At 45.4% G+C, this 23,364-nt stretch overlaps 1 protein-coding gene across 5 annotated transcripts in view; it reads right to left on the reverse strand.

The window, feature by feature from the left end:
- Nucleotides 1–2,754: 2,754 nt before the first annotated feature.
- PTPN12 (protein tyrosine phosphatase non-receptor type 12) overlaps nucleotides 2,755–23,364 on the reverse strand; it is a 257,987-nt gene continuing 237,377 nt past the window's right edge. For 4 of the 5 annotated variants that reach the window (XM_063926978.1, XM_063926977.1, XM_063926979.1 and 1 more), the window contains 2 exons: nucleotides 18,948–19,052; nucleotides 2,755–3,544 (listed from right to left, as the gene is read on the reverse strand). In XM_063926978.1, coding sequence (XP_063783048.1) covers nucleotides 3,486–3,544; nucleotides 18,948–19,052 — 164 coding nt within the window. In that variant the 3' untranslated portion in view covers nucleotides 2,755–3,485. The remainder of the gene's footprint in view (nucleotides 3,545–18,947; nucleotides 19,053–23,364) is intronic. The other variant, XM_063926980.1, reaches the window with a different exon arrangement.

The raw sequence follows: 23,364 nt of genomic DNA on the forward strand, positions 1-23,364 counted from the left end.
TTATCACATATATAGCCTCTGGGGCTATATATTGTGATATATTTGCCAGCCAAGGTGTATTTATTGCTTCTCAGAGCGCCCCCCCAGCGCCCTGCACCCTCAGTGACCGGAGTGTGAAGTGTGTGAGGAGCAATGGCGCACAGCTGCAGTGCTGTGCGCTACCTTGGTGAAGACTGATGTCTTCTGCCGCCGATTTTCCGGATTTCTTCTTGCTTCTGGCTCTGTAAGGGGGCCGGCGGCGCGGCTCCGGGACCGAACACCAATGGCCGGTTCCATGCGGTCGATCCCTCTGGAGCTAATGGTGTCCAGTAGCCTAAGAAGCCCAAGCTACCACCTGTTAGGTAGGTTCGCTTCTTCTCCCCTTAGTCCCTCGCTGCAGTGAGTCTGTTGCCAGCAGATCTCACTGTAAAATAAAAAACCTAACATATACTTTCTTTCTAGGAGCTCAGGAGAGCCCCTAGTGTGCATCCAGCTCGGCCGGGCACAGGATTCTAACTGAAGTCTGGAGGAGGGTCATGGTGGGAGGAGCCAGTGCACACCAGGTAGTCCTAATTCTTTCTTAGCTGTGCCCAGTCTCCTGCGGAGCCGCTATTCCCCATGGTCCTTACGGAGTCCTCAGCATCCACTAGGACGTTAGAGAAATTAGGGTCCATAAAGGTCCAAATTTCGGCCTTATCCATTTTCTTTCAAAAGGAATTGGCTTCTCTTCCTGAAGTACAGATATTCGTGAAGGGGGTGCTGCATATTCAGCATCCTTTTGTACCTCCGGTGGCGCCGTGGAATCTTAATGTGGTATTAAGTTTCTTCAAGTCACCTTGGTTTGAACCACTCACAACAGTGGAGTTGAAATATCTCACTTGGAAAGTGGTCATGTTGTTGGCCTTGGCTTCTGCGAGGCGTGTTTCGGAATTAGCGGCTTTGTCACATAAAAGCCCCCATCTGGTTTTCCACGTGGATAGGGCAGAATTGAGAACTCGTCCTCAATTTCTGCCTAAAGTGGTCTCTTCTTTTCATATGAATCAACCTATTGTCGTGCCTGTGGCTACACGGGACTTGGAGGATTCCGAGTCCCTTGATGTGGTCAGGGCTTTGAAGATTTGTGGCCAGAACAGCGATGCAGCCAACAAAGTTGGCGCGCCTGCTTCAAAGCAGACTATTGCTCGCTGGATCTGTAACACGATTCAGCAGGCGCATTCTACGGCAGGATTGCCATTGCCTAAATCGGTTAAGGCCCATTCCACTAGGAAGGTGGGCTCGTCTTGGGCGGCTGCCCGAGGGGTCTCGGCATTACCGTTGTGCCGAGCAGCTACTTGGTCGGGGTCAAACACCTTTGCAAAGTTCTATAAATTTGATACCCTGGCTGAGGAGGACCTCTTGTTTGCTCAATCGGTGCTGCAGAGTCATCCGCACTCTCCCGCCCGTTTGGGAGCTTTGGTATAATCCCCATGGTCCTTACGGAGTCCCAGCATCCTCTAGGACGTTAGAGAAAATAAGATTTTACACTTACCGGTAAATCCATTTCTCGTAGTCCGTAGAGGATGCTGGGCGCCCGTCCCAAGTGCAGACTTTTTCTGCAAAACTTGTATATAGTTATTGCTTACATAAGGGTTGTTATAGTTTCATCGGTTTAGACCGAGACTATGTTTGTTCATACTATTAACTGGGTAGTTATCACAAGTTATACGGTGTGGCTGGTGTGAATCTTGCCCTGGGATTCCCAAAAATCCTTTCCTCGTACTGTCCATCTCCTCTGGGCACAGTTTCTCTGGCTGGGGTCTGGAGGAGGGGCATAGAGGGAGGAGCCAGTGCACACCCAGAGTCCAAAGTCTTTCTTGAGGTGCCCATGCCTCCTGCGGAGCCAGTCTATTCCCCATGGTCCTTACGGAGTCCCAGCATCCTCTACGGACTACGAGAAATAGATTTACCAGTAAGTTTAAAATCTTGCAAAGTTTATTTAGAGGGCACCGGGCAAGCTGACTGTGATGTTTATTTCATGAGTGCCGAATACAAATACTACTTTTATATATATATTTATATATCACATTTTCTCATGCACCCCTGTGTAAGCTCATTTATACTGACCGGAGTCAGCTGATTTCCTAGTAGTTTTGCAGCATATGAGCTTTAAACGAGTTGGCATACCTTAAGTTTAATTCTGTTGTGATAACAATTACCAGGTTTGTAATTTTGGGTGATAGCGTAGAACTTTAAGGAAAATGGGGTCTCTGACGTGGCCTGCAAACTTACAATAAATGCATGGATCAATTCAAGAACTAAAAACTGTTAATTATGGTGAGTGCTGAGCTTTATGGTTTTTTTTATTATACAATGTGGTTACATGCCACTTTGCACCCCAAACCTGGGAATGCCGAGTGCAATGTATGTACTTTACTGCCTCATTCCAAGTTAGCTTAAAGTGTCTATGATCTGCAATACAAATGTAGCCTACCACATATTCTTTATACAAAAAAAGTGTTTGGTGTTGCTGCAGAAGTGTAAGTTTGTTCTGTGGTAAGGAAATTAGAGTGTAAACTGATATACGTGATTGGTATTGGTATGCCTTGCGTATGGTTTAAGGAATGTGTCTGTGGTAATAACTTGCCAGGAAAAGGGTTTTTTTTGTTTAAAAAGAAATATGCTACTGTCTTAAAAAAGTGGCTGTTTAATTGAAACATTTGTATCCATCACGTGTATTTTAATGCCCTATATTATTCTAAAGAGCTTTATCCATCACCAAGTAAAAACAAGACAAAATTAGTTTTGACAATGAAAGTGTATATTATAAAAATAACCTTTAGCTTACAATTTACAAACTGTATTACAATCTTATCTGTTAACCTGATATGCTGGTTTCTATTATCCAGCTTGAATGATTAAAATAAAAAAAATGGTCAGGGCCAATAATTTACATACTGTATAAACAAGTTAATACCATGCTGAGATTTCTTACATCTTCTGTTAATATATTTTGACTGCAATAAGTCATATATACCTGCTCGCCCTGTACAAATAGAAAAAATGCATACAATATATAATCAAAAGTTAGCAAAAAAGTAGACTGTAAACTATCATAAAAGTCTCACTATATTAACAGATCTACAAGCAGCGTGTAACAGGGTTAAAAGACATTAAGGCAATATAATACTTTAAGTTACAAAATCATATGTAATACTTTTTTGTTTAAAACAAAGTGTTACATAAGGCAGGTATATGGTCCCAGCAAATAAACAGTTAGCATACTGGAAACAATTCTCTTAAATATGTGTACAATAGATTTTACCATTGTGCAGGCTAACCCACACTGAATAAATGCAACGGCCATGGAATAATTTCCTACTAGGATCATTTTCTTATAGTACAGTTTTGGATCTAATGCTTTGTGTTTTAGGCTCTTCCATAAACAGGAAAACTGAATCATTGTCCATTGAAAAGGCAACATTTCTCACTTTTTTTTTCATAGAACATTAATGAAATTTGAGGAGTCATCATGCGCACTGTGATGGTGAATCCTGCGATTCTCCCGATTTATCACTGTTACTCAAACCTGTGTAGAGAAATAGAATAATAATTGTAGCAACTGTGAACTTTAGACTATTAGAATAGCTTATTGTTTTTAAAGTAATCAAAGTACAACCACCACCTAGAAACAACCGAATTTGACAAGAGAAAAAGAAATCAAACTTGTTTAATTTACACGGTATTGGCTCTTACATACATACCCTGATTTTAGTGACCAAACTGCTGTCAAAGTTTAAGTTCACATTGTAATCATTATAATAATAAGAATTTACTTACCGATAATTCTATTTCTCGTAGTCCGTAGTGGATGCTGGGGACTCCGTAAGGACCATGGGGAATAGCGGCTCCGCAAGAGACTGGGCACATCTAAAGAAAGCTTTAGGACTATCTGGTGTGCACTGGCTCCTCCCCCTATGACCCTCCTCCAAGCCTCAGTTAGGATACTGTGCCCGGACGAGCGTACACAATAAGGAAGGATTTTGACTCATACCAGCCACACCAATCACACCGTATAACCTGTGATCTGAACCCAGTTAACAGCATGATAACAGAGGAGCCTCTGAAAGATGGCTCACAACAATAATAACCCGATTTTTGTAACAATAACTATGTACAAGTATTGCAGACAATCCGCACTTGGGATAGGCGCCCGCCCAGCATCCACTACGGACTATGAGAAATAGAATTATCGGTAAGTAAATTCTTATTTTCTCTAACGTCCTAAGTGGATGCTGGGGACTCCGTAAGGACCATGGGGATTATACCAAAGCTCCCAAACGGGCGGGAGAGTGCGGATGACTCTGCAGCACCGAATGAGAGAACTCCAGGTCCTCCTCAGCCAGGATATCAATTTTGTAGAATTTTACAAACGTATTTGCTCCTGACCAAGTAGCTGCTCGGCAAAGTTGTAAAGCCGAGACCCCTCGGGCAGCCGCCCAAGATGAGCCCACCTTCCTTGTGGAGTGGGCATTTACAGATTTTTGGCTGTGGCAGGCCTGCCACAGAATGTGCAAGCTGAATTGTACTACAAATCCAACGAGCAATAGTCTGCTTAGAAGCAGGAGCACCCAGCTTGTTGGGTGCACACAGGATAAACAGCGAGTCAGATTTCCTGACTCCAGCCGTCCTGGAAACATATTTTCAGGGCACTGACAACGTCTAGCAACTTGGAGGCCTCCAAGTCCCTAGTAGCCGCAGGCACCACCAATAGGTTGGTTCAGGTGAGACGCTGAAACCACCTTGGGGAGAAACTGAGGACGAGTCCTCAATTCCGCCCTGTCCGAATGGAAAATCAGATAAGGGCTTTTTCAGGATAAAGCCGCCAATTCTGACACGCGCCTGGCCCAGGCCAGGGCCAACAGCATGACCACTTTCCATGTGAGATATTTTAACTCCACAGATTTAAGTGGTTCAAACCAATGTGACTTTTGGAACCCAAAACTACATTGAGATCCCAAATTGCCACTGGAGGCACAAAAGGAGGCTGTATATGCAGTACCCCTTTTACAAACGTCTGAACTTCAGGGACTGAAGCTAGTTCTTTTTGGAAGAAAATTGACAGGGCCGAAATTTGAACCTTAATGGACCCCAATTTCAGGCCCATAGACACTCCTGTTTGCAGGAAATATAGGAATCGACCCAGTTGAATTTCCTCCGTCGGGCCTTACTAGCCTCGCACCACGCAACATATTTTCGCCAATTGCGGTGATAATGTTTTTGCGGTTACATCCTTCCTGGCTTTGATCAGGATAGGGATGACTTCATCCGGAATGCCTTTTTTCCTTCAGGATCCGGCGTTCAACCGCCATGCCGTCAAACGCAGCCGCGGTAAGTCTTGGAACAGACAGGGTCCTTGCTGGAGCAGGTCCCTTCTTAGAGGTAGAGGCCACGGATCCTCCGTGAGCATCTCTTGAAGTTCCGGTTACCAAGTCCTTCTTGGCCAATCCGGAACCACGAATATAGTGCTTACTCCTCTCCATCTTATCAATCTCAGTACCTTGGGTATGAGAGGCAGAGGAGGGAACACATACCCTGACTGGTACACCCACGGTGTTACCAGAGCGTCTACAGCTTATTGCCTGAGGGTCCCTGGACCTGGCGCAATACCTGTCGAGTTTTTAATCATGTGGAAGACTTCTGGGTGAAGTCCCCACTCTCCCGGGTGGAGGTCGTGCTGAGGAAGTCTGCTTCCCAGTTGTCCACTCCCGGAATGAATACTGCCGACAGTGCTATCACATGATTTTCCGCCCAGCGAAGAATCCTTGCAGCTTCTGCCATTGCCCTCCTGCTTCTTGTGCCACCCTGTCTGTTTACGTGGGTGACTGCCGTGATGTTGTCCGACTGGATCAACACCGGCTGACCTTGAAGCAGAGGTCTTGCTAAGCTTAGAGCATTGTAAATGTCCCTTAGCTTCAGGATATTTATGTGAAGTGATGTCTCCAGGCTTGACCATAAGCCCTGGATATTCCTTCCCTGTGTGACTGCTCCCCAGCCTCGCAGGCTGGCATCCGTGGTCACCAGGACCCAGTCCTGAATGCCGAATCTGCGGCCCTCTAGAAGATGAGCACTCTGCAACCACCACAGGAGGGACACCCTTGTCCTTGGTGACAGGGTTATCCGCTGATGCATCTGAAGATGCGATCCGGACCATTTGTCCAGCAGGTCCCACTGGAAAGTTCTTGCGTGGAATCTGCCGAATGGGATTGCTTCGTGGGAAGCCACCATTTTACCCAGAACCCTTGTGCATTGATGCACTGAGACTTGGCTCGGTTTTAGGAGGTTCCTGACTAGCTCGGATAACTCCCTGGCTTTCTCCTCCGGGAGAAACACCTTTTTCTGGACTGTGTCCAGGATCATCCCTAGGAACAGAAGACACGTCGTCGGAACCAGGTGCGATTTTGGAATATTGAGAATCCAATCGTGCTGCCGCAACACTACCTGAGATAGTGCTACACTGACCTCCAACTGTTCCCTGGATCTTACCCTTATCAGGGAATTGTCCAAGGAAGGGATAACTAAAATTCACTTCCTTCGAAGGAATATCATCATTTCGGCCATTACCTTGGTAAAGACCCGGGGTGCCGTGTACCATCCATACGGCAGCGTCTGAACTGATAGTGACAGTTCTGTACCATAAACCTGAGGTACCCTTGGTGAGAAGGGTAAATTTTGACATGAAGGTAAGCATCCTTGATGTCCCGAGACATCATGTAGTCCCCTTCTTCCAGGTTCGCAATCACTGCTCTGAGTGACTCAATCTTGAATTTGAACCTCTGTACGTAAGTGTTCAAAGATTTTAGATTTAGAATCGGTCTCACCGAGCCGTCCGGCTTCGGTACCACAACAGTGTGGAATAATACCCCGTTACCTGTTGCAGGAGGGGTATCTTGATTATCACCTGCTGGGAATACAGCTTGTGAATGGCTTCCAAAACGGTCTCCCTGTCAGAAGGAGACATCGGTAAAGCCGACTTTAGGAAACGGCGAGGGGGAGACGTCTCGAATTCTAATTTGTACCCCTGAGATATCACCTGAAGGCAGTGGCGTGCGGTGAGGTCAGTTGCTGGTGAGGCACTGGATGGTACCAGAGCCAGATTTACACACGTATATACTATGGACCCGAAAGAGGTACCTTAACTCCACCATTCGATTGGCAGGTTGCCTAGGTACATACATTTTCCTGTATCTAAATAGGATTTACAGCACAGGAATACTGAAAGCCAACAGCACAATAACTAGAAATACATTCACCTGTATTTGAACAACTCAAGATTTATTGATTTTTGCAATAGGTGGTTATAGTCCTGCAAAGAATCTAATTTATTCCAGTTGAAAAAAAACAGTAACACATATTTAAACGAGCATACAGCTTTAGAAATGCAGTTCCACTATTCAAAGTCTTTCAAATGAAAACATACATTGTATGGCCTGACCTTTACTTGTAAATGAAGTCCATTCGCCTATCCTTCTGGACAAAGCTATCAGTGACTTTGCTGTAGAAGTCCTCTCTATTTTCTTTGAGTTTTAAAAGTCTCTTCGTCTCAATAGAGATGATTGCCAGGGATGAAAGTCGCCCTTGATCAGTCTTATTCCTGGTGTATGTTTTGAGTCGTTTCAAAGCAGAGAATGACTTTTCAACAGACGCTGTTGTTGCTGGTATAGTAAGCACCAGTTGGAGTAATTTTGTTGCTTCGGGAACTGTTTGCACGAGATTATTCTCGGTCACAAAGCTGAGGAGCTGTGTGGGTGATTTGCATTCGTTCCTCACCATTTCTGAGCTATACAAGCCACTAAGATCAGTCTTTAGTCTAACAAAGTCAAAGTATTTTGCATATTTTGATAGAGACTGCAGTTTGGTGTCGTCAAAATGTTGGGACATATCATAAAATTTTGTGCAATCAACCAAACCTAGGAAACTTAGCTCAGCGAAATGGTCAAACCTAGCTTTCATTTGAACACTGACATTGTCTAGAATGTTATAAAACATTCTTTTCCTCTCATCACCTGGTTGCTTCGGGCATTGTCTGTCAGGCAAAGGGTGACACATTTCTGCTCAAATCGGCTATAAAAACTATCAAACTCTTGTCTCTGGCGTTCTACTGCTCCCATCGTGTCACGGATTCGTGCACCGCAGAATCCAATGTCCATTATTTTATTCTGCAGCACACGAAAGAGTGCATCAGTTTCATTGAAAATGCCCTCATATGCCATAATGAAGAAGCATGTGGATGCTTTTGACAGCCAGAGATCATATCCATTGGCCATGTATAGGGTGTCATTGTCCCAGTCTCGAGGATTTTCTTTCATAATCTTAAACATAGCACGTATATCAGATTGGAACATGCTTATTGTCTGCACTAGTCTGGAATTTGAGCTCCATCTCGTGGGCGCTGCTCTTGGCAAACGTCGCTTCACAACATCATCAAGTAGGTGAGTGCGCTTGGTCGACTTATTGAAAAATCCTGAAAGTCCCTCAAGTGTTTTAAAAAAAAAGTGTTACACTGAGGCATACATTTTGCTGAATGCAAAAGAACCAGATTTAATTTGTGCGCATAACAATGGATAAACATCGCTTCAGGTATCTTCTCTTTAATCTTGGCCTGCACCCCATTGAGATCTGATGCCATCACAGAGGCTCCATCATAAGTCTGAGATACCAGCTTTTTAACACAGTTGTATTTCTCTAACACTCCCATAAGATATTCAGCTATCGCTGGTGCTCGTCTATCTTCACTCACATCATCGAAACCCAAAAATGCCTCCTTCACCTCACTTTTAGTAACATAACGCAAAATCACAGAGAGCTGGGCTTTGCTTGTGACATCTGTTGTAATCTCCTCTTTCATATCATTTCGGATCACATCACCAATTGCTTCAATTAAATCATTCTGGATTCTGTTAGATAAACCAGAAAACACAGTGGATGTCTCCAAATGCTTAGCTAACTTCTCATTTTCCACAGCAAAAGCATGTACTAGCTCCACATAGTTGCCACGATTAGAAGAGCTTGCACTCATCATTTCCACGAAATGCTAACTCCTGTTTTGCTAGGAAACAAGTGGCATTAATAAGGGATTTTAAAATCTCCCGGTTTTCCTTTACTTTAGTATTATGCATGCTGATATTTAATCTCCGCTGTTCACTCAAAGCCAGATCTATCCTTGTGATTCCAAAAGTCTTTAAAGTAATTTGGCTTTGGATATGAATTACTGACTTTTCATGCTTGCTGAGGCTCCTTGGCAGATTTTTCAAGTCACAAAATCCTGTGTTAGTCCAAACATTGTCGACGGTGGTAAACAGAAGGCAGGGAAAGCAGTACAGGCGATTCCTCGTAGCACAGCCACACAACCAGTCTTTTCGTTGGTACCACTCCACTTGGAATGTCCGTGTAATTTTCTTCCGTCCTGCCGTTTGAAGAAGGCCCTTAAGCTCAGGCATTGGTCTTCCATTAGTTATTAGTCCCCGCTTTGCCTGAAAGTCCAACTTGGAAAACTGTTTAAGGTTTGCTATGATGTCGTTTTCCATTTTTTCAAACTAGCTTGAAGTCAGCTATCAAATCTAACAAAAAAGAGAGAGCGCTGATGTAGGACACATGATTTACTAGAAAGTTATATAAATAAAATATATACAATATATCCTGACCAAAAAAAATAAATATGAAAAAATCACATGTACGCACACATACATCTATGGGGTCAATCCAAGTACGTGCAGGTAGCATTGTATGAGTGCGATTTTCTCTGAAAATTTGCACTGTAAATTAATTTTGCAATCCAATTAGGAACTTCGCACTTAATCAGAGTAAACTCACATTTTTTTTGTTCACTACCCTGAGGTGTGAAATCTTTATTTTTATGTTAAAAATGTCTGGACTTGCTTCAGAACCTCTTTGACACCCCCCTATCCCCATGACTAGTTAGGCATTTTGGAAATGTTTAAATTAGCTTAACTGAGCCAATAATAACATGACATTTTTTAGAATAATAACATGGCCTCAAACCCTTATTCGTTAAATCATGCACCCACAATTTCATGAAAAGTATTAAATAAAATAAATAGAAAAATATCTTTTAAAGTCACCTCAAACTACCCCAAAAGCTTTTTTCCTTTTCTTTTGGCATTTCCATTTAATTCCTTTATATTTAAATGAAATTCATTTGTGTTAGATTTCTTTAATTTAAAGAAACAAATGCAAAAACCTACACATTTGACACCTTTTAAAAGTATCCAGTACTTTCCTTATCCCCACTTAAATCCTTCTCTATGATTCCACCTTTTTGGAGTCTATGAAAGTCTCCCCACTTTTCTCACATCGTATTTGGCATAGTTTGCAAACCCGAGCTGCAGGTGAGCATATATTCAAGTGAAAGCTGAAAATGATTTGCATACTTGCACCTAATTGGATTGGACCCCTATCTGGTTTTAACTAAAATGGTATGATTTTGAATACTACTAAGTCAGTCAGCAAAGTGTGTGTGTGTGTGTGTGTGTGTGTGTGTGGGTGTGGGGGGGAGGCAACATGGGGTATCCCATTTTTCCTAATGAACCAGCCATGTTGATAATGCCATAGCAGTGGGAACACACAGCATAGACGTCCCTTACTATTACATTAACCAGACCCAAACTAGTTGCAAGGGCTGGAATTTCCTGGAAAAGTGGGGACTCAACATAGGATCCCCACCTCCCAAGCAATAACCTTTCAGTCCTGTGCTATGCCCCGCACCCCAGGATGGCAGTGGGTGGATGCACGTTTTATGAAATAAAAGTGTTAAGGTGGATATACACCTAAAGATATATCTGCAGATCAATCTGCGGATATATCTGTTGTTGAAGACATTGGAAAATTAATCTACAGTATGTGTGTATACATATATATATATACATATATATATATATATATATATATATATATATATATCATGTGTGTATATGTATATATAAATATATATATATATAGCATGTGTGTATATGTATATATAAATATATATATATATATATATATATATATATATATATATATATATATATATATATATATATATATATATATACATACACACACACAATTCCACTTGCACAAAACAGCGGCACTCTGAGACGTACAGAAGTTAAAATGGTATTTAGTTATGAACCGAAAACCAACGTTTCGGTGGTCTCTGGCCCATTTGTCAAGGTAATAAGAACAATTAAAACATTTACATACCTTTCTGTAAAGAAGAAGCCAGCCAGTGTCTTGCGTCCATCCGTCAGTGCAGCAGCCCGTTCCATTTCCGGTCGCACGGGCGGCTGCACTGAAGGATTGACGCAAGACACTGGCTGGCTTCTTCTTTACAGAAAGGTATGTAAATGTTTTAATTGTTCTTATTCACCTTGACAAAGGGGCCAGAGACCACCGAAACGTTGGTTTTCGGTTCATATATACTGTTTTCACTTATGGACTTCTCCGAGTGCCGCTGTTTTGTGCGAATGGAATTCTGTTAATATCAGAGGGCACCGGGGCAAACTGTACTTGAGGGATAAGTGTTGGTTCTTTTGTACATATACATATACAGGTTGAGTCTCCCTTATCCAAAATGCTTGGGACCAGAGGTACTTTGGATATGGGATTTTTCCGTATTTTGGAATAATTGCATACCATAGTGAGATATCATGGTGATGGGACCTAAATCTAAGCACAGAATGCATTTATGTTACATATACACCTTATACACACAGCCTGAAGGTCATTTTAGCCAATATTTTTTATAACTTTGTGCATTAAACAAAGTGTGTGTACATTCACACAATTCATTTATGTTTCATATACACCTTATACACACAGCCTGAAGGTCATTTAATACAATATTTTTAATAACTGTGTATTAAACAAAGTTTGTGTACATTGAGACATCAAAAAACAAAGGTTTCACTATCTCACTCTCACTCAAAAAAGTCCGTATTTCGGAATATTCCGTATTTCGGAATATATGGATATGGGATACTCAACCTGTATATATAATTTTATATTCAGTGTACCTAGCCACGGCACTCTCAGGTCATTATCATACAAGTGAACTGGCTAACATCTCATTGATGCAACGTTTTGGTTTATTTCAAACGTCAGGCATTTTTGAGCCTGACGACAGTTGAAATAAAACAAAACTGTTGCAACAGTGAGAGTTAGTGGTTCACTTGTATGATAATGACCTGAGAGTGCCGCTGCTATGTACACCGAATACACATTTTCGCTATGCACACCGTCCAGGTGAAAACTGAATTAAAGGGAAAAAAAATATGTAGGGGTCCCCCCTATTTAATGGACCAGCACCGAGCCCTAGGAGCCAGCCTGATTCTAAAAAATATGGGGGGGGGAAATTGTATGGATCCCCCATATTTTTAGAACCAGCACCAGGCTCCTCCAGTAAGGGAGGGTAATGCCACAGCCAGGGGACACACTTTACGGGGTCCCGTGGCCAAAGCATTCAAACCCCCCTAACTAGTCAGCAAAGGCCACAGGTTCCTAGTGAAGTAGGGACCCCACAATACAGGGGTCCCCCTCTCCAGGTTACCCCAGGCCTTTGCTGAAGCCCGGTGCTATCCCCCACACCCCTTGGCGGTGGGTGCAGGGTTGATAGCTTATGTAAAAGCAATATTGTCCTTTACAATGGGACTACAAGTCCCAGCAAGCCTGCCACTCATGCTGGTACTTGGAGAACCACAAGTACCAGCATGCAAGGCATTAAAGGCCCGCTGGTACCTATAGTCCCCCTGTAATGGAAATATTGAAATAAAAACAATACACTGGCTTTTTAAAATATTTTATTTATCTGCAGCTTTGCCTGGCGGGTCGGCGGCCATATAGCTCTTTTGCGTGGCCGCCGACACACCAGGGCTTCCGCCGACACACCAGGGCTTCCGCCGACTTCGCCTGGTGGGACAGCGCCCACCAGGGCTTCTGCCGTCTTCGCCTGGCGGGTCGGCGGCCATATAGCGCTTTTGCACGGCCGCCGAACCCCCAGGGCTTTCGCCGTCTTCGCCTGGTGGGACAGCGCACACCAGGGCTTCCGCCATCTTCGCCTGGCGGGTCGGCGGCCATATAGCTCTTTTGCGTGGCCGCCGACACACCAGGGCTTCCGCCGACTTCGCCTGGCGGGACAGCACCCACCAGGGCTTCTGCCGTCTTCGCCTGGCAGGACAGCGACTCCCAGGGCTTCCGCTGTCTTCGCCTGGCGGGTCGGCGGCCGTATAGCGCTTTTGCACGGCCGCCGAACCCCCAGGGCTTCCGCCGACTTCGCCTGGCGGGACAGCGCCCACCAGGGCTTCTGCCGTCTTCGCCTGGCGGGTCGGCGGCCATATTGCTCTTTTGCGTGGCCGCCGACACACCAGGGCTTCCGCCGACTTCGCCTGGCGGGACAGCGCCCACCAGGGCTTCTGACGTCTTCGCCTGGCGGGTCGGCGGCCATATAGCTCTTTTGCGTGGCCGCCGACACACCAGGGCTTCCGCCGACTTCGCCTGGCGGGACAGCGCCCACCAGGGCTTCTGACGTCTTCGCCTGGCGGGTCGGCGGCCATATAGCTCTTTTGCGCGGCCGCCGACACACCAGGGCTTCCGCCGACTTCGCCTGGGTGGCAGCAGCCTGTAAGCTCTTACATGGCTGCTGCCCTCACCCAGGACTTCTGACGTCTTCACCTGGGTGGCAGCAGCCTGTAAGCTCTTACATGGCTGCTGCCCTCACCCAGGACTTCTGACGTCTTCACCTGGGTGGCAGCAGCCTGTTGTAAGCTCTTACATGGCTGCTGCCCTCACCCAGGACTTCTGATGTCTTCACCTGGGTGGCAGCAGCCTGTTGTAAGCTCTTACATGGCTGCTGCCCTCACCCAGGACTTCTGATGTCTTCACCTGGTGGGCGGTAGCCTTTAAGCTCTTTTGCATGGCCACCGCCCACCAGGACTTCTTTCTTCTGGAGCTCTTCTCTGCTCCTACACCTCCGACGAACTGCCTGCTCCGGGCTCGTGCTGGCTTCTATAAGCCAGCCCCGGGTGGGCGGGGCGATGACGCGGCGAACCGTGATTGGCTCGCGGCGGCCATCTTGGATTTCAAAATGGCTCTGCACAGCAGCGCCATTTTTGTTACTGGCAAAGCCCTCACACATGTTGCCTTAATGGCTGCAGGGACTGGATCCATGATCCAGACCTGCAGCCAAAATGCCCGTCGAGTTCTTCCGCCGCCCGCCGCAGAAGTCCCGCCGCGAAGTCCTGACGCTCACCGCCGCCGCTGAAGTCCCGCTGCCCGCCACACAAGCCCCGCCGCGGCCGGCCGCCCCGCATAGCTTCCCGGCTACGCCGCCACATAAGTCCCGCCGGCCGCCGCTGCTACAGCCCAACGCCGAGTTCAGCACCGCAATCAACGTGCCTGCTCATCAAACGTGATGAGCAGGCAAATTTACAAACTAGATGGGGGGGGGGGTAGGAGAAATTAATGTACTACTGTGACTGTGTGTGTTAATGTTCAGTGATTTCATTAACTTAGCAGCGCCGCTAATAAGTTAATGAAAGACCTGGACAGTGAGTGTACATCAAGAATAAAAAAAGCAGTGATGTGACAGTGTGTGTAACTGTGTAAACTAAACACTTACATGCACTGACACTGACTGCAGAAGAAGACACTGTTAAGGCAACTAGCTCTCTCCTTCTCTCCCTGTAACAGCAGCAGCACTGACGGTGACAGCCGCATGCAGGTCACTGTCAGTGCTGCTGCATCTGCTGCCCAATCACTGTGACAGGGGCGTGCTTTCATGGCTGAAAGCACGTCCCTGCTGCACTGCGGCACCTCTATAGGTGCCGCTTCCAATGCTTTTCTTAATGGGCTTTTAGAGCCCCCTGCATGGCCACGCCCCTGCTCGCCCACTGCTTCCGGCAATTTACAATTAGCAGCGAGAGGCACCGTTCAAGGTGCCTCCGCAATCGTTTTTTTAATGCTAAAGCACATTAGGTTACTATAAGAAGATACTTATGACACAAAACATGTCATAAGTATCTTCTCTATTTTTTTTTAAGCCCATAATGACAGGGGAGGCACTGCCTCCCCTGACTGCACGTCCCTGCCTGAAGGATCCAGGGATCTACTTGCGAGTGAGCCCACTGCGCGCTGAAATTCATTGAGACGGGCCCCCCCACCGTGCCTGATTCTGCTTGTAAAGCCCCAGCGTATACTGAGGGCTTGGCAGAGGCGGGAGAGGGCTTCTGTTCCTGGGAACTGGCTGATTTCTGCAGCCTTTTTCCTCTCCCTCTGTCACGGGGCAGAAATGAGGAACCTTTTGCCCGCTTGTCCACGAAAAGACTGCGCCTGATAATACGGCGTCTTCTCATGTTGAGAGGCGACCTGGGGTACAAACGTGGATTTCCCAGCTGTTGCCGTGGCCACCAGGTCTGAAAGACCGACCCCAAATAACTCCTCCTTAATAAGGCAATACTTCCAAATGTCGTTTGGAATACGCATCACCTGACCACTGACGTGTCCATAACCCTCTACTGGTAGAAATGGACAACGCACTTAGACTTGATGCCAGTCGGCAAATATTCCACTGTGCATCACGCATATATAAAAATGCATCTTTTAAATGCTCTATAGGCAAAAATATACTGTCCCTATCTAGGGTATCAATATTTTCAGTCAGGGAATCCGACCACGCCAACCCAGCACTGCACATCCAGGCTGAGGCGATTGCTGGTCGCAGTATAACACCAGTATGTGTGTAAATACCTTTTAGGATACCCTCCTGCTTTCTATCACCAGGATCCTTAAGGGCGGCCATCTCAGGCGAAGGTAGAGCCCTTACAAGCTTGTGAGCGCTTTATCCCCCCTAGGGGGTGTTTCCCAACGCACCCTAACCTCTGGCGGGAAAGGATATAATGCCAATAACATTTTAGAAATTATCCGTTGTTATCGGGGGAAACCCACGCATCATCACACACCTCATTTAATTTCTCAGATTCAGGAAAACTACAGGTAGTTTTTCCTCACCGAACATAATACCCCTTTTTTGGTGGTACTCGTATTATCAGAAATGTGTAAAACATTTTTCATTGCCTCAATCATGTAACGTGTGGCCCTACTGGAAGTCACATTCGTCTCTTCACCGTCGACACTGGAGTCAGTATCCGTGTCGGCGTCTATATCTGCCATCTGAGGTAACGGGCGCTTTAGAGCCCCTGACGGCCTATGAGACGTCTGGACAGGCACAAGCGGAGTAGCCGGCTGTCTCATGTCAACCACTGTCTTTTATACAGAGCTGACACTGTCACGTAATTCCTTCCAACAGTTCATCCACTCAGGTGTCGACCCCCTAGGGGGTGACATCACTATTACAGGCAATCTGCTCCGTCTCCACATCATTTTTCTCCTCATACATGTCGACACAAAAGTACCGACATACAGCACACACACAGGGAATGCTCTGATAGAGGACAGGACCCCACTAGCCCTTTGGGGAGACAGAGGGAGAGTTTGCCAGCACACACCAGAGCGCTATATATATACAGGGATAACCTTATATAAGTGTTTTTCCCCTTATAGCTGCTGTATAGTTAATACTGCGCCTAATTAGTGCCCCCCTCTCTTTTTTTTTTAACCCTTTCTGTAGTGTAGTGACTGCAGGGGAGAGACAGGGAGCTTCCCTCCAACGGAGCTGTGAGGGAAAATGGCGCCAGTGTGCTGAGGAGATAGGCTCCGCCCCTTTTTCGCGGACTTTTCTCCTGCATTTTTATGGATTCTGGCAGGGGTTAAATGCATCCATATAGCCCAGGAGCTATATGTGATGCATTTTTTTTGCCATCCAAGGTGTTTTTATTGCGTCTCAGGGCGCCCCCCCCCCAGCGCCCTGCACCCTCAGTGACCGAAGTGTGAAGTGTGCTGAGAGCAATGGCGCACAGCTGCAGTGCTGTGCGCTACCTTGTTGAAGACAGGACGTCTTCTGCCGCCGATTTTCCGGACCTCTTCTGCCTTCTGGCTCTGTAAGGGGGCCGGCGGCGCGGCTCTGGGACCCATCCAAGCTGGGCCTGTGATCGTCCCTCTGGAGCTAATGTCCAGTAGCCTAAGAAGCCCAATCCACTCTGCACGCAGGTGAGTTCGCTTCTTCTCCCCTTAGTCCCTCGATGCAGTGAGCCTGTTGCCAGCAGGTCTCACTGAAAATAAAAAACCTAATCTAAAACTTTCACTAAGAAGCTCAGGAGAGCCCCTAGTGTGCACCCTTCTCGTTCGGGCACAGAGATCTAACTGAGGCTTGGAGGAGGGTCATAGGGGGAGGAGCCAGTGCACACCAGATAGTCCTAAAGCTTTCTTTAGATGTGCCCAGTCTCCTGCGGAGCCGCTATTCCCCATGGTCCTTACGGAGTCCCCAGCATCCACTTAGGACGTTAGAGAAAATTTATTTATTTATTGGGACCTTTATTAACATGCCTAGGCAGATGTAGTCGGTAGATAGATGTGGTGACAAATAATGCAGTGTTAATGCCTGTTATTTAAGCAAGAAATAAGTTTACATTTATAAGCTCAAAATAAACTGTAGTCATGGCCAAAGAGTGACCATAGGGAAGTCCATCTGTAACCTTCTTCATTTAGAATAATTAAACACATACACACATTTGTAGCAATACTCTAGAGCAGTGTTTCCCAAACTCGATCCTCAAGGCACACTAACAGTGCAAGTTTTAGTGATATCCAGGCTTGAACACCGGTGACTTAATTAGTACCTCAGTTATTTTGATTTAACCATCTGTGCTGAAGCCTGGATATCTCTAAAACCTGCACTGTTGGTGTGCTTGAGGACCGCGATTGGGAATGCCTACTGTAGAGCATGGGTCTTCAACCTGTTGTCCTTCCGCTGCTGTGAAACTACACATCCCAGCATGCCCTGCCTCAGTTTAGCATGCCTTAACGGCAAAACTGGCAGGGCATGCTGGGATATGTAGTTCCACAACAGCTGGAGGGCCGCAGGTTGAAGACCCATGCCCAAGAAGATTACACAGCTACAACAGTTAATTTAATAGTATCTTGATGGGAATCTATCCCTAGGTTATAACATATTTATGGAATCGATTTACCTATGATGGTGCTATCAAGGCTCTACTATCAACCTTACTTAGGTACAACGGATGTAGTTAATATCCCGGCGGTCAGAATATCAGCGTGGCGAGTGCAGCGAGCCCCCAAGGGGCTTTCTAGCGCTCGCCCCGCTGCTGGCATTCTGACGGCTGGAATCCCAGCGTCTATACTGGCCGCCGGGATTTCATCCCCAACCCTGTACGACAATACTTTCAGGATACAATTGTCTGCAGCATTTGTTCCCAAAATCTGTCCACAAGACATTCTTAACAGTCCAGGTTTTAAATGATATCTACTAATTAGTACTACAGTCATTTGAATTTAACCATTTGTGCTCAATCCTGGAAGCAATTTGTTTGAGAAAATTTAGCTTCCATTTAAAGGGGGCAGGCGCAAATTCAATTGCTTTACATGACCAGCGCAGGGCTGCACTTTCCGCGGATTTCTGCTTGCACCCTCCTGAGGCGATAATTGCAGCATTAGGGCTTCTCACACAAAACAATTGAATAGCTTTAGTCAGGAGCTAAACTCTCACAAACAACTGAATTGCCTCCAAGGTTACCTTGAGAATGGAGTTTTGGAAATACTGGTCTGTGAGTTGTGCAAGACATGTTAAGGTCCACAATGGGGCACATACTAAATCTTTAGTGTGCTCATGGCCTGCACACTAGGAAAACATATATGCTTAGTACATAAAATGCCCTGGGGTAGTCACATTTAAGCATAGAACAGTTGCGATGACAGTCCATTTAATGCATCACTCATTTATGAAATGAGTGAATTTTGAGTACAGAAATATACTGTCTACCAATATTACAAAGATTAGCACGAGTTATAAAATCAAATACCAATAGTTGCACTGTCTTGTGGCTTCACCATTTGGTCATTCAAATCCATGGAATTGCACAATATAGTATTCGGAATGGTATCAGATTGGTTATCTGCTGCGTGATCTGGAACATACAAAGTAAAAAAAGTCATTTTTGAGGTAAAAAAAAAAAAAAAAAAACAAGCAAAATTATGGAAATTGGTTTACAATGTATGGGACAGGTATATTGGAGCGCTTTATGAGTGGGACAACTGGTTTTAGGCTAGTCACTTTTTGCTCATTTCAGCTAGCCACCTTAGGGGTAACAAGCTGAAATGCCGGCAGCTGATCGCACCTGTACAGAGAAACAATTGAATAGCTAAGTTGGACGCCATTTACTGGCGCCGAAGACAATTGAATTATGCCCTATTTTTCTATTTTTTTCACTCTAGGGTATTAGGGTTGGTTTTTACCGGTTAGGGTATTATTGAAAGGATATTAGGGTTGGTTTAGTGGTTTGGGTTAAGGCAGTGGTTCTGAACTTTAATTCACACCACCCTAGAGTATCAGAATTTTTTTTCATGGCACCCCTAGGACAAAAGTTTCTTACTGATAGATATAGTAAATTATTAAATTAAGTAAATTGTGTTTATACTGTATGTAATCCTTAGGTTCAGTTATGTGGTGAGGGATTCACTTCTGTTTGTCCACATTTTATGAATGGAAGCCACAAGGACCAATTTTACCTATTACATTGAGCATAAATAGTTTGAGTTGGTACTGGACCACCAACCCAGAGGACCCCAGGGTGCCTAGGCACACAGTTTGCGAATCACTGGGGTAAGGTACTTAATGTAGGAGTCATGGTTGTTGAGATGTTTGGGGTTAGGATTAATGTATAGGGTGAGACTTAGTTAGTGTACTAGGGTGAGGGTTAAGGTAGGGATGTTCAACATCCCAGATTTACAGGGATTGGACGGGGTCCACATTAGTACCATGGGGTATAAATGGGTCTACTAGGAGCCTGGGGCACTTTAAGAAATGAATAGTGTGCACTGGCTCCTCCCTCTATTCCCCTCCTACCAGACTCAGTTTAGAAAATGTGCCCGGAGGAGCCGGTCACGCTTAGGAGAGCTCCTGAAGAGTTTCCTACATTTATTTTTTCTGTTTTGTTATTTTAAGACAGTGCTGTTTGGCAGCAGCCTGCCTGCTTTGTGGGACTTAGGGGGGAGAACAGCCCAACTTTCTGAAGAGTTAATGGTCCCATTTCTCAGCTGACAGGACACTGAGCTCCTGAGGGAGTCATTCGCAAGCCCCACCACGGTGAGCGTACCCTCCCGCAGCATGCAGCCACCCCTAACAGAGCCAGAGGAGTGGTGAGTACAGCGCCGGCATCCTGGATAGCGGGTCGCCGGCGGGAATGGTGGCACAAGGGTGGGAGCGCAGCTCTGGCTGCAGGCTGCGCTCCAAGGGCAGACATACACAGCTGTGTGTCCCGCTGTGAGGTGCGCTGAGCCACAAATGTACACCCCCCCTGGTGGACATATCGGATATAAAATTACCTCAGGCCAGTATTAAAAAGCGGGAAGCAGAGTGCCATTAAGGGGCGGGGCTCCACTATGGGGATCCAGCAGCTCACCAGTGCCATTTTCTTTCTGCAGCTCACACTAGCAGCGCTGGCAGGGAAGCGCAGCCCCTCCACAAAGGGAGGGGGGAAGCAGTATTATAAGTACTAATACCCTATTAAGGGTACTTAATCTTCGCCCAGCTGAGATTATTATTAGCGAAAGGAGCACTGTGTGGCTGGTTTCCTCATAACTCCGTGTCTCCCTAAGGGGCTCTGTTGGTTAATTGTGCTTAACCTGTATTCTCCTGTGTGGGAAAACTTCCACATTACAATGTCTAAGGAGTGTGTTTCCTACACAGCAGAGTGCTTCTCTTCCCTTGGGGGATTACATTGTACTCAGTACACATTCTGAGGCTAGTGGGTCCGACCCAGCATGGTTGCATTCCATGAGGGTATACTTAAATATATTCAATAAATGATCCCATACTGAGAAAGAGACAATACTTAAAGTCTGTGGATGACCTGATAAATAGAGATGCTTCTCCCACACCAGCACCTCAAACCCCTACCATCTGTCCACAAAAGGTACACTGGCCCCCGATCTTACAGGCTGACACTGATGACGATGCCTCAGGTGCAGGGGATGGTGAGGTGGATATTGGGGGGGAGATGCTGATAGAAGTGGTTAGCTTGCAGTTTCCGGATAAGGTGACAGTAGACGGGGAGGAATTTTTCTTTTTTTATGTAAAGAAGAACTCCTCCGCTACTTTTCCAGCATCAAAAGAGTAAATTCTCTGTATGAGGTGTCTTCGGTAAATCCAGAGGAAACATTTCTGATACGACCGAGGACACATCTGTATCTAGATTGTCACGTAAAGTTATTTTACGTCCCAGGTGAAGCCTCCTTAAAGGACACGGCTGACCACAAGAGACCTCTCTCAAATCTCTATACACAGCTGCGGGGATGGCCCAGGAACCCACTATTGCGTGTGCATGTATCACTAGGGCCGTTGCAAAACAGTCAGGTTACCTAATTGATGGTTTGGATTCTCTACATAGGGGAGAGATCAGTTTGTTCCTGCAACATATACAGGACTCTGCAAATTTTATGGCGGAGGCCATGAAAGAAATAGACCTGCTCGACGCACGCGTCGCTGCCATGGCTGTGTCAGCACGCAGACTTATGGATAGGCCAGTGGACTGCGGATGCAGATTCCAGGAAAGGCGTGGAGAGCCTACTGTTCGCAGGAGAGGCCTTGTTTGCAGATGGACTGGATAAGTGGATATCCAAGGCTACGGTGAGTAAGTCTACATACAGTTGTGCTCATTTACATACCCTAGCAGAATTTGTGATTTTCTGGCCATTCGTCAGAGAATATGAATGATAACTCTTCTTTCACTCATGGTTAGTGGTTGGGTGAAGCCATTTATTGTCAAACAACTGTGTTTACTCTTTTTAAATCATAATGACAACAGAAGCTACCCAAATGACCCTGATCAAAAGTTTACATACCCCAGTTCTTAATACCTCCTTTAACATCAATGACAGCTTGAAGTCTTTTGTGGTAGTTGTGGATGAGGCTCTTTATTTTCTCAGATGGTAAAGCTGCCCATTCTTCTTGGCAAAAAGCCTCCAGTTCCTGTAAATTCTTGGGCTGTCTTGCATGAACTGCACGTTTAAGATCTCCCCAGAGTGGCTCAATGATATTGAGGTCAGGAGACAGATGGCCACTCCAGAACCTTCACTTTATTCTGCTGTAGCCAATGGCAGGTCGACTTGGCCTTGTGTTTTGGATCATTGTCATGTTGGAACGTCCAAGTACGTCCCATGCGCAGCTTCCAGGCTGATGAGTGCAAATTTTCCTCCAGTATTTACTGATAACATGCTGCATTCATCTTGCCATCAATTTTGACCAAGTTTCCAGTGCCTTTGTAGCTCAAACATCCCCAAAACATCAGCGATCCACCTCGGTGTTCCACAGTAGGAATGGTGTACCTTTCATCATAGGCCTTGTTGACTCCTCTCCAAATGTAACTTTTATGGTTGTGACCAAAAAGTTCAATTTTGGTCTCATCACTCCAAATGACTTTGTTCCAGAAGTTTTGAGGCTTGTCTCTGTGCTGTTTGGAGTATTGTAAGCGGAATGCTTTGTGTAGTAATGGCTTTCTTCTGGCGACTCGACCATGCAGACCATTTTTCTTCAAATGCCTCCTTATTGTGCATCTTGAAACAACCACACATCCTGTATTTCAGCTGTAAGTTATTTGTGGATTTTTCTTTGCATCCCGAACAATTTTCCTGGCAGTTGTGGCTGAAATTTTTGTTGGTCTACCTGACCGTGATTTGGTTTCCACAGAATCCCTCATTTTCCACTTCTTAATTAGAGTTTGAACACTGCCGATTGGCATTCTCAATTGCTTGGATATCTTTTTATATCCATTTCCTGTTTTATACAGTTCCATTACCTTTTCCCGCAGATCCTTTGACAATTTTTTTGCTTTCCCCATGACTCAGAATCCAGACATGTCAATGCGGCACTGGATGAAAGATGCAAGGGTCTTTCAGGAGTCCAGAAACTCACTGACCTTTTATACACACACACTGATTACAAGCAAACAGATCACAGGTGAGGATGGTTACCTTTAGTAGCCATTCAAACCCGTTTGTGTCAACTTGTGTGCATGTTATCAGGCCAAAATCTCCAGGGTATGTAAACTTTTGATCAGGGTCATTTGGGTAGTTTCTGTTGTCATTATAATTTAAAAAGAGTAAACACAGTTGTTTGACAATAAATGGCTTCACCCAACCACTAACCATGAGTGAAAAAGTTTGTGAGTTATCATAAATATTCTCTGACAAATGGCCAGAAAATCACAAATTCTGCTAGGG

The sequence above is a fragment of the Pseudophryne corroboree genome, chromosome 6 (genome assembly GCF_028390025.1).
Source record: "Pseudophryne corroboree isolate aPseCor3 chromosome 6, aPseCor3.hap2, whole genome shotgun sequence".
NCBI lineage: Eukaryota > Metazoa > Chordata > Amphibia > Anura > Myobatrachidae > Pseudophryne > Pseudophryne corroboree.